The following is an 11,014-nucleotide window of genomic DNA, read 5'->3' as shown; positions in this document are numbered from 1 at the left end:
GGACGAACGCAGAAGGAGAAACCGAATTACCTACTCCGGAAGGAAGTCGCATCGTTCGAACTTGAGTCGGATGAGACTTGTGGAAGCTTCCTGAAATTGAAGCAGTAAAGCACAGGACTCTCGGCGTCGATCGAGGGGACTGGAGGAGAGGAGGATTGAGACCGAACAACGACAATTTCAATAGACACTTGAAACGTAACGAGGTCCTTCGCTAAAGTCTCGAGCGGGTCAGCAAACCATTCGAGAGCGCAAAAGACCGAGAGAAAAAGTACTCACAGTTTTCATCCTTCGCCTCCTTATTCCCAACCATAAGCCCACGGATCGCTCTCTTCTTCCTCTTCATCTGAGTTACCATATTCCGATGCCGTCTTCATTCTCAAGCCGGCAACTTGACAATAGTCCTCACGTCCTCTGAATCCCCCAATGCCTTCAACTCTTTCTGTGAACCATTCCAGATCTCTCTTGGTGAAATCGTCGTCGAGATTAATTTTGATTCGATTGATGTCGAGGTCGTGCCTCTTGGCGAGGGAAAGGGCGGCTTTCAAAGGCTTTATGCGACCATTTAAGTACAGATCTGCGACCGCCATATTGTAGAATTCGACGACTTGACGGCGGAAAGCATGAAGGAGTTCCGCAAGGTTACTTTCGACGATGAGACCGACGGCTCGCGCTGCCTTCTCCATCTCCGCGGCTTCTTCGATTTCCGAAGGATCATGCTCCCAGGGGAGATTCCAGTCAGGCATTTGCGACAAATGAGTCATCCCTTGGAGCCTGGGAAGATATTCGTGGTGATGACCGTCCTCTCGATAGGTCGCCTCATTCGCTGCTTCGTTGAAATCGAATTCGAAACCTTCGCTGATGTTGATGTACTTGAGAGTGAGGGTGCCGAGGTGAGGTACACGTTCGAGCCCATCGAACAGCTCATCGAGATTTGGACTTTGTTCGTAGTAGCCGAGGCTGAGGGAGACAAGATTGGGAAGATCGAGCAGATGGATTGGAAGGGTTTCGGAGAAGAAAGAGTCATCAAGGTGAAGATCTCTGAGGTTTGTATATTGCGGGAGGAGGTGGTCAATCTTTTCAAATTCGATGAATGGCCGGTCCTCCCGATCAGAGTCGCTTCGCAAACGAAGAGATTGGAGCTCAGAGCCGAGTGTCCAAAGTAATGGAAGAATAGTGTCTCTGGTGTTGTAGACGTGAATGTCGATAGAAGAGATGGATGCTGCGGGGAAGAATCGAAGGAGTTTAGACTGGGACTGCAAGGCGCTCAAGGTTGTGACGGCGATCTGAAGTACTTGAGTAGCTGACGTCCACTTTTTGTCCTCCTCATCCCTGCTGAATTCGATATCGGAAACTTCGACGAGTCGGAGAGTTGGAATTCGGCTCAAAGAGTCCAGGATGGCGGAGTTGAGGCGCGTCCAGGCTAGCCGACATATGCGTAGGGAGGGTACGAGTGCCGGGTCACTGAGAGATTGTGGGACGTTTTCGTTGTCGTGATTGAACTCGATTTCAAGTAGATTTGGGAAATGGCGGAGAAGATGTTGGCGATCAAGCGGTTCCGTTTCGTCATACCTCCGTATTTCCAAGACGAGTTTCTTCGTGAAACGACCTTTGTGTGGGTGAGCGTCGAGTGTACAGACGAGTTCTGTGAATCTTCGGGGCGACTTGAGTTCGATTGTTTCATAAAGCGCTCGGTCTTGAGAGGGTAGGAGTGATTTCGATATCGGACGAGGCGTCAACTTGGTTGTCCAGGTCGGATTCGAAGCTGCGAGCTTGAAAACGAGATCGAGGAGCTCGCCAGGCAAACGAGAGAGAGGAGTCGTTTCAACCTGTTCAACACGGAGAAGTGAGCTTAGCTCAGCGCCGCGGGCGCGCAGTACGGCAGAGGTAATCTCACCTTTGCGATTCCCTGCAGATTCTCTAAACGTCCTTCCGCGATCTTCTGCTGCCTCTGCGAGATCAAGGATCGGGACGTAATCTTGTTAGCGGTTGCAGCAAGAAAGTGTTCAGCGCTCAGAGAGCATACCTTGGCATTCATCGCTCGAGTCTGCATCGGCCACTAGATTGTTCCCTCGGCTGAAGAGTCGAGAGTTTGGAGGAGAAGTAAGTTGAGTGACGATTTGGCCCTCTAATCGAGATCCCTTCGGATCCGCCGTTCGTACGGATGGCGAGAGAGCACAAGCTTTGCTGCGAATGCTTCGTGAGCGAGCTCAAAGGGTTGGTGAAGAGTTGAGGACGAAAAGAGATCTACCGAAAGATTCTCCCCTCTTGCCTCTCCTTCTCCACCTCAGTACACCTGCTTCGAGCTCCAACGTCATGGCCAGCGCACTCCTCGAGTCCCCGCTTCATCGGATCCCAACTTTATGGTCTCTCTATCGTCCTCTCCTTCGGGCGACTCGATCTGTCCCGCTCGAACTGCAAGAACGTAAAGCATTATACGGATACATTCGAGACGGCTTCAAGAGGTCAAAGAAGCTGGGGAACGTCGAGAAAGTGAAAAGGAAATGGATCGAAGCTGAACAAGTTTCGTTCTGTTCTCTCTCCTCGCCCTGTCGAAGCTGAAGCTGATCTACTCTGAACGTATAGTTATTGACACAACTTGAAGGATGCTCAACATCGACGACTTATCTCGAAAGGACGAGGGAACTAGCTCGATATCTCGTTTCTCGTTCTTCCCTTCCTCTTCATCCCCCTCCTCCTCTACCGGCTTCCGCCTCTGCAACATCTCACAGCGACTCGAAGTGTCGAGAGCGTCCCTCTATACTTCACGCTACCCAATTCTCCCCTTCAATGCTTCGAATCCGCCCTCAACCGATCGGAACGAGCATGATGATTTTCAATCGACGACGAAAGAGTCAGAAACGGTTCGATCAGCTTGTGATTGCTCGAGAGTACGTCGAGATGATGCGGGAGGAAGAGAGGTTCGAAAGGAGAACGAAGGGAGGGAACGAAGGAGGGAGGAAATGGGGAGGAGAGTGGATTGAATGGATCAAGGATGCGAAGGAGAAGGAACGACGAGAGCAAACGAGGAATAACGTGAGCGAACTCTCTATAGGCTTGGAGTCGCTGCGACTGACTCTCTTGTGCGAGAACAGATGAGAATAACGGAAGAGTTGCAGGCGAGAGCGAACAAACTCAACAAAGAGAGGGAACAACGGCGGAGGAGAAAGTCTAGTCAGGCTCGGTGATCGCTGCGAGAGACTGCGCAACCAGGATCGGACCCGCTGAGGGTCGAGTGACTCCCGACCGAATACGAGCAAGAATGGAGGAAACGAAACTATTTCGTCGGAAGGATCAAAGCTTCGAACGGATCCTAGACAACCCCCTCTTCTCCTTCGCTTTCTCCTTGTCCTTTCTGTCTACCGCGGTATTTCGTCGCCTCACACATTAGCGAACTTCGACTCCGCTCCCGATAACTGTTCTCTCCCTCTCTTCTCTCCCTGCGACGGCAATCCGATGAATTTGAGGTGCTCCACACCCGGACTCGCTTTCCCGTCTCTTCTTCCCCTCTTCTCTGCTTTCTCCGACTTCTCACAGCTCACTGACTCAGCACATCGCGCCATGATCCGGTCAACTACAAAGCGTCTCATCTGTTCTCCGCCTTCGACCCGACCTCGCCTTTTCAAGCACGCGATCCGACGGCCTGAGCCAAACTCGAACAAAGATCGCTTCGAAAGGAATGAGAGATATCTGAGTAGTAGTCGAGTAGTGGCTGGAGAGATCAAAGAATTCAAACTCGCGGACATTGGCGAAGGAATCACGGAGTGCGAAATTGTGAAATGGTGAGCTCTTTCTCTCTGCTTATACCATTTCATGCCCCATCCAAGCTTCATCGAGGCTGTTAGGACTCATTCGAGCGTGAGATGGAGCAGAGGTTGCGTCATTTCTTGGTCAGAAAAGCTGACATCCTTTCCTTCGAAATTGTCCCTTAACCTCTCCGCTGACAGGCTAGTCAAACCTGGGGAAACTATCACTGAGTTTGATCCCGTAGCAGAGGTACAGTGAGTAGCGAATCGCAGTCTCTGTTTCTCGATCAAGGGCAAAGCTTACGAGGTTTCTCCGCTCTCTTTTCTTGCCAGATCGGACAAAGCTTCAGTCGAAATTACCTCTCCCTTCTCCGGAACGATCACGTCAGTTGCGGGAGACGTCGGGGATATGCTGAAAGTGGGAGCGACGTTGTGTCGGGTAGAATTGGAGGGAGGAGAGGAAGAAGGAGTAGCGAGCGCAACGCAGGAAACTCAATCTCAGCCCTCGACTGCGAAAGCGCCGAGTAGCCCGAGTCACTCGACGAGTAGTGGATCGACCATCACGAAGCAATTCAAGCTTGCGGATATCGGAGAAGGGATTACGGAATGTGAAATCGTGAAATGGTACGGAAACAATCTCCCTCGTCTCTGTCCCTCCATGTGAGGCCGTCGAAGCCAACGCGCAGTTCTGACTTGGCCAGGCATGTGAAACCTGGCGGCGTGATTGAAGAGTTTGATCCGATCGTCGAAGTAACGTGAGTCGGGGTCTGAAGGTTTCTTCCTCCCATTCATCGTCTCATGATAAATGAATGTACGCAGATCCGACAAAGCATCCGTCGAGATCACTTCCCCTTTTTCTGGGAAAATCGAATCACTTGCTGGAGGGATCGGAGAAATGCTCAAAGTCGGTTCGACTCTCTGCGAGATTGAAGTCGTCGCGACCCCTGAGAAATCACCTGCTCTTTCGACGGAGTCACCGACGGGAAAGACAACAGCGCAGGAGGAGATCCCTCACCCAGTTCGACCTGATCCTCGACTCGGTTCATCTTCTTCAGTTCTCGCAACTCCCGCAACTCGTCGATTCGCTCGTGAACTGTCGGTCGATCTCACTCGAGTCACTCCGACTGGTCGGGATGGGAGAGTAACAAAGGGGGATGTACTCGAGTTTTCGAAACAAACTCAAGGAGGAGGAGGAGAAACGAAACCTTTTATTCCGTTCGAACGACCGCCGATCGATACCTCTGGACCCTTACCCACGTCCTCCTCTCCTTCTTCCTCCTCAGAATCAATCTCGCTCTCTCCGACTCGTCGAGCAATGTTCAAAGCGATGACTCAATCCCTCCAAATCCCTCATTTCGCCTACTCCGAAACGATCGATGTCACTCTTCTCGAACGACTTCGAACTTCTCTCAACTCGAACATCCCTCTTGAGTATCGCAAAACCCTCACTCCTCAAGACGCTGCTTCTATCGAACGAACGAGACAATGGCAATCTCAACCGAACGAGAGAGAAGATTCGTCGAAATTCGATCGAATCACCCTCTTACCTCTCTTGATCAAATCCCTCTCTATCGCTCTAAACTCCCATCCTCTATTCCTCTGCACCCACAACAAGAACAACAACGCCGAACCGACTCTCACGAGAAGATCAAACCACGATATTTCACTCGCCGTTTCTTCCCCTTCTCCTTCTGGCGGTCTCTTCACTCCCGTTCTTCTTTCCATCGAAACACAATCGATCTTCTCCATCGCCTCGCAACTTACTCATCTACAGTCATTCGTCTCCTCGACGCAGGGAATTCCGAAGTTTCCTTCGCAGTTCCAAGGTAATGGAACAATCACTCTGAGTAATATCGGAGCGATCGGAGGGAGGACTACACATCCGGTGATCCCACCAACGGGTCAATTAGCGATCGGAGCGATGGGGAGAGTTAGGGTTGAACCGAGATTCGCAAATGAGGAGAGAGCGAAGAAAGTCGCGAGAGAAGAATTATTGAGCGATGAGGGAGGAGGGTTGAAGGTGGAGCCAAGATTGGTTATGGTCAGTCGAGAACTTCATACATCATTTTCTTGAGTTGGATGGGACACTGATGTATAATTTGCTTTCTCGACTGACAGGATGTGACTTTTTCGGCGGATCATAGAGTCGTCGAAGGAGTCGAATTGGCGAGATTGGTGGAGACTTGGAAGAACGTTATCGAGGATCCAACCAGGTTGTTGATTTAAGGGCTGAGGGAGAAGGGACGAAGAGGGAAGGCGCGCAATGCAAAATAGAGTCGAACGCAAAACTCTGATGGGCACCTGAAAGGGAGAGATTGCCACGTTCTTCTTTCGTCTCCACGCATTCAAATCTGATGAATTCAACTCTCGTCTCGAGGCAAAAGGCGTTTCGAACCTCGATCGCTAACGACTGCTCTCCAACTTTTTCACGGGTTCACATTCGTGCTCAAGCTCAACTATTCATCTCGGCAAGCGTATCCTCTTTACTCTCCCTCTATTACTGAGGAACCCTGTCCGGATCGGAATTTCATTCTTTTCACTTCTTCATCAACATCGCCCTGAAATCGTCTTGCCCTTTCGACTCTCCCCCGCTCTTCTCAGTTGTCGAAACTATCGTCGATGTCGAAGCAACATCATCGCTTGCTGCGTTCCTCGCCGCTGCAACTCCAGCAGCTCCAAGTCCGCCTCTCCCACCTCTCCCACCTCTTCCTCCGGCCAAACCGACCCTTCCTCGTCCCCTCGATGCTTGACGAGGCATCAGAGGAACATCCGAGACCGTTGACTTGCCCCCGGGAGTCTCGGTAGCTTTTCCAGCTGCCTTCTTGCCTCCTTTCGTCGGTCGAAGCTGTTTCCCTTCCGCGAGGACCTCGACAGGGATCTCATCGACCGTGATCGAGTCCCGTTGCATGAGGATCTTTCCGACGTCCTATCGTTCGAGATTGAGGGTCAGTACCGATTCAAATTAAGCGAGAAGAGAAAAATGAAAACGAACAGCAGCATTCTCAAGCATCACCACAGCTTCAGTCGATCCAACCTCGTAAACAATCTTGTGTACCGACGCGAACTTCTCGAAAGTCTGTTGTATAATCGCTTCTTCTGTTCCGGGAGCTAAACCTCGGACTCGAATCGATCGATTCTCGGTATCGAGTTTTCCTTCGGTCGGGGCGTTGTTCCTGCACAGACGCGAAGGTGTAAGCGAGCGATACTAGAAGGTACGAAAGGGAGCGTGAACGCACTTGGCTGTACCGTGAGCACGAGATTGAGCGATCGTGACTGCCATTCGACGTTTTCGAAGGTCGTGATTGTTGAGTGCGAGTGCGGCTTGGGCCGAAGTCTACGTTTTGGGCAAATTGAGCTCAGATCACGTCTCTGAAGAGAGCTAGAGAGTCCGAAACGTACCTCTTCTTCGTATTCGACAAACGCGAAACCTTTGCATTCTCCTTTGTCATCCGTGACGAGCCTGATCCCCTTGAGAGTACCATACTGTTCAACACACCGTCACATGATCAGCTCGGCACACTTGACAGAAGAAAGAGAAAGCTCGTACCGGTTCGAACACCTTTCGCAACTCATCCTCCTTGACGAATTTCGCGAGTGACGAAATATACAACTCTCGGTTGTTCGCTCCAGTATCCGTTCGGCTCTTCTTGCGAGATGGATCGGAGACGAATACTCCTAGTTTGTGACCTGGTTCGAGTTCAGTTCCGTTCAATTCGAGAGCGGCTTGAGCATGAGCCTGAGAACGAAAAACACTGTCAGTGCAAGCGACGTCCGTCGGAAGTCGGAACAGACTCACTGGGTTCGCAAATTGTACGTAGCAGAATCTTCGTGTGTTCTTGAATCGTTTACTCGGCCAGCGAGTATCGAAAATGACTCCGTACTAAGTGAAGGATCGCAGGGAGTCAGCGACTTCGGAATGGGAAACCGTGACGAGAGTAGTCCTCACCTTCTCGAACAACTTCTCGATCGTGGGTTTGTCGAACGACTCGGGGAAGTTCGTGACGTAGAGACAAGATTGCCAGGCGATGAAAACTTCGACCTCGGATCCGTTGATTCGTTTCTTGTCTTTCGTTTGAGCAGCGAGAACAGATTCCTGCAAGCTCAGCAGCACGGATCAGTCAAGATGCGACTTGTGAGTGAGAGACAAGTGGAAGACGAACCTTTTCCATAAATTCGAGCATCGCATAAGTCTTTCCGCCGATCTCCTTGAGTTTGCTCTCACGAATACCGCCACACTGCGAAGAAGCAACGTTTCAAGGTCAGCAGAGATGAATGAGCTCCTGCAACGGCGGGATCCTCACGTCTTTGAACAGTTTCGAGACGTCTTCCTCCGTCATGCTTCCCTCGCTGATTGCGAAGACGGTCGAATGCTCTCGATCACTATAGACAAGGAGATAGAGCGTGAGTTGAATATTTGCGACGAGTAAGTCGAGACTTGGGAGACAGAGGGACTCACCGTTTCGGTTCCGTCGATCCAGTTTGAGGAGTTTCCGTCGAAGGAGCCTCGATCCTTACTTTCTTCGAAGACGAGTTGGCCTCATCGACAGGACTCCTCTCCCGTTTCTTTGTTGGGTCGGCAGCGTCTCCACCTTGAACAGCTGAAGCGATGAAAGAGTCGGCGTTTGTCGTCGAAGTCGAAGGTTGAGCGTTCGAAGAGTAACCTTGCGCGATAGCGGCCGCAGCAGCTTGTTCAGCTTCCTGTAGATAGGAAGATTCCGAATTCAGTTCTCTACGAGATGAATGCAGGGATCCGATCACCTACCCTTGCTCTCCTCCTCTCGAGACCCTTTCTCGACCTCTTGATCTTGACGATTGCGAACTGCAGATCTTCGGCCGTTCCACATTCCCTCTCGAAGTTCAACCAAGGCTCGAGCAAGTATTCGGGGTAATCGAGTCCTCGAGCCGAACAACCTTGAACGTAAACTTCGTGAGCTTTTTGGTATCTTCCGGCTCGACTGTGAGTACGACCCTGTCAGCGTGAAATCTCTGTCGAAAGGATCGGACTCACGTCTCAAAGTCTGCTCGACCGTACCACATCGCATAACTCCATGATTCGATCTTGGTGAGTTCTTCCCAAACTTGACCTGCTTCGTCAATCATACCGAATCGCTCATACTGTTCCCATATAAGTCATATCAGACAACGCCTCGAGATCAGCGAGGTAGAAAGAAACGAACGACTCGGATCATGAACTTTTCTAGTCGGTGTTGTTTGTCTCCCTTCTTGTGAACTGTAAACGTCATTCCTCACGGTCAGTCCCATTCGAGGTGATCGAGAGAAGAGCGACGACTCACTCTGTTTCGTCTTTGCGAGACCTTCTTGCAATACGCCCAAAACGATTCCGACGAGTTCGATGTTCGGTCCATCTTCCTCGGAGCCTTTGTGTCACCCTGAAAACCCTAAGTTTCCCCACACAGAGCTGATACTGAGGGGATCACGACGCACCTGTACGATCTACCTCTCGTCGATGGAACGCAGCTCGAGCGTGGTAGAGAGTAACAACCGAATCCATATCGGATTCGAATAGTTGAGTCGCCATAGCTCGAGCGAAGAGTCCTTCAACGCCGTCTGATCCTTGATCGAGTTTCTCCTGTGCGATACGAAGCAGTCAAATGAGCTGGGGACGCCGAATAACTGCCAGGAAACTCACGGCGATCCTGAGATAAGTCGACCAGAGAGCAGCATTCCCCGGATTGAATCGAACCGATTTCTCCCCGACTTGCAGCAAGTTCGAATCTTTCTCCAGAAGTTTCCACTGTACCTCGCATCAAGGAGTCAAGTCAGCGAAAAACGAATTCGAGAAAGGACGAAGAGCGGGCTGACTGACCTCGAACTCGACGTAAGTCTCCCACAGCTCGACTTCGTTCGGATGATCCTTGATCGCTCGCTCGAAAAGAGCTTTGACAAGAGGTACATCAGGTCGTTTCACTTCCCTCTCCCAGCCGATATAATCGAGGTATGCCTGAGCGGTGTGACCAGCAGCTTTCTGCATACGAGGAGAAAGACGGGTCAGCTGAATGTACGAGGTGTCGTGAAGAAGGAAAGTGGGAGACTGACGAGTTTAGCTTCTTCGATTTCTCGCTCGTCTGATCTCTTTGCGGCACCACTGTAGAGTTTGCTAGCCGCTGGTAAGGATTGATCGTAGTTGTCGTTGTCGAATTCGGTCACGAAGTGAGAGTACTCGTCGAATGTCTGCTTGATATCTGAAAAGCATGGGGAGAATCAGACGTGAACTTTCGCTTTCGCAAGGTGAAGTAACTTGTGTGGCTCACTGAGATGGGGAACCTTGAGACGATTCGTATAGAGCTCTTCGACTACAATGAGTTGATCGGGTCTGTCGAACGAATGGTGCTCGTTAGCATTAGCGTGTCAGAGCTGAGAGCGTATCGACCGACGTTTTCTCCATCTGTGATTCTCAACTTGGGTCAGTTTGCACGAGTAGCAGTCCCGTGGAGAAATATGCACTTACAATCAATAGATCAGTCTCAAAGTCTCTCCAGATGTTCCAAAGCTTCGTGCTCTAGCGAGGTTTCCAATGTATCCAGTCAGTTTGCGCTCAGGAAATGAAAAACATCTGTACTCACCTCGCTCAGATGTTGTCCTCCAGCAGCCAATACTTCCTGACAGATCTCCCTAACCGCTTCAATCGAGAACACAACGCCCAACAAAGGATCCGCTTCTCCGACTTTCCTTTCCGCCGGTACCATCTGTTCGTCTTCTTCCTCCTCTTCGACAAGGGGTGGAGGCTGAGATAATCCCTGTGTTGTGTAATAGCTCGCTACGACCCATTGGGAGAAGGAAACGAGGATAGGAATCGCTGCAGAAAGAGAACCAAGTGGGGGTGAGCAAAATCCACCACCTCGTAAGGAGAACGATGACTTACAGAGGTAGTCTCGAGCGGCTCTTCTGTATAGCTCGATCACGTTCATCCAAGGTTCTACATCTTCAACTGCCGTTGAAGAGAGCTGAGATTTCTTGTCGTCGATCCATTCAATCCATTCGGCTGTTTCGTCGTCACAGGACTGGATCAGCTGTCGCCAATAGGTAGCGTGGATAGTATAGAGCTCACCTTCAGTCAAAGGGAAATGATCCGCCAGGTCTGTCCTTCCATTTTCGACTTCATCTCCCAGACCCAACTCTTTCGCCAATCCGATTCGTTCGAGGTAGAGTTCGCGGTTGAACGGCGATGTTGCGAGTTGTTCTAGAGTTGTACTGTAGCGCTGTAAGAGCTCGTCGGGAGCTTCTGCCATGATCGGCAGTGAGATGTTGGA

At 50.8% G+C, this 11,014-nt stretch overlaps 3 protein-coding genes across 3 annotated transcripts; 1 reads left to right on the top strand and 2 right to left on the bottom strand.

Moving 5' to 3' along the window:
- Positions 1–296: 296 nt before the first annotated feature.
- JCM6883_005564 (uncharacterized protein) lies at positions 297–2,050 on the bottom strand (the record flags this gene model as incomplete). The annotated part of the gene is made up of 3 exons (XM_076633119.1): positions 297–1,826; positions 1,895–1,948; positions 2,024–2,050. The coding sequence occupies 3 exons, from the start codon at positions 2,048–2,050 to the stop codon at positions 297–299; spliced, it is 1,611 nt and encodes a 536-aa protein (XP_076486874.1).
- Positions 2,051–2,313: 263 nt separating this feature from the next.
- JCM6883_005563 (uncharacterized protein) lies at positions 2,314–5,969 on the top strand (the record flags this gene model as incomplete). The annotated part of the gene is made up of 9 exons (XM_076633118.1): positions 2,314–2,520; positions 2,584–3,033; positions 3,093–3,171; positions 3,548–3,779; positions 3,945–3,998; positions 4,077–4,367; positions 4,445–4,498; positions 4,563–5,784; positions 5,862–5,969. 9 exons carry the CDS (start codon positions 2,314–2,316, stop codon positions 5,967–5,969), a joined length of 2,697 nt encoding a protein of 898 aa, XP_076486873.1.
- Positions 5,970–6,279: 310 nt separating this feature from the next.
- Positions 6,280–10,993, bottom strand: PRP24 (U6 snRNP complex subunit PRP24; the record flags this gene model as incomplete). The annotated part of the gene is made up of 24 exons (XM_076633117.1): positions 6,280–6,669; positions 6,736–6,916; positions 6,980–7,077; positions 7,143–7,226; positions 7,291–7,479; positions 7,540–7,623; positions 7,690–7,836; positions 7,904–7,978; positions 8,045–8,123; positions 8,200–8,441; positions 8,506–8,698; positions 8,752–8,858; positions 8,921–8,973; positions 9,038–9,121; positions 9,189–9,333; positions 9,394–9,498; positions 9,571–9,729; positions 9,801–9,946; positions 10,016–10,077; positions 10,139–10,149; positions 10,213–10,263; positions 10,328–10,560; positions 10,627–10,746; positions 10,813–10,993. 24 exons carry the CDS (start codon positions 10,991–10,993, stop codon positions 6,280–6,282), a joined length of 3,219 nt encoding a protein of 1,072 aa, XP_076486872.1.
- Between the last annotated feature and the right edge of the window lie 21 nt (positions 10,994–11,014).

Source organism: Sporobolomyces salmoneus, assembly GCF_050403485.1.
Source record: "Sporobolomyces salmoneus JCM6883 DNA, S_salmoneus_JCM6883_v1_ctg34, whole genome shotgun sequence".
NCBI classification, from domain to species: domain Eukaryota; kingdom Fungi; phylum Basidiomycota; class Microbotryomycetes; order Sporidiobolales; family Sporidiobolaceae; genus Sporobolomyces; species Sporobolomyces salmoneus.
This window is presented reverse-complemented; position numbering and strand designations above follow the sequence as displayed.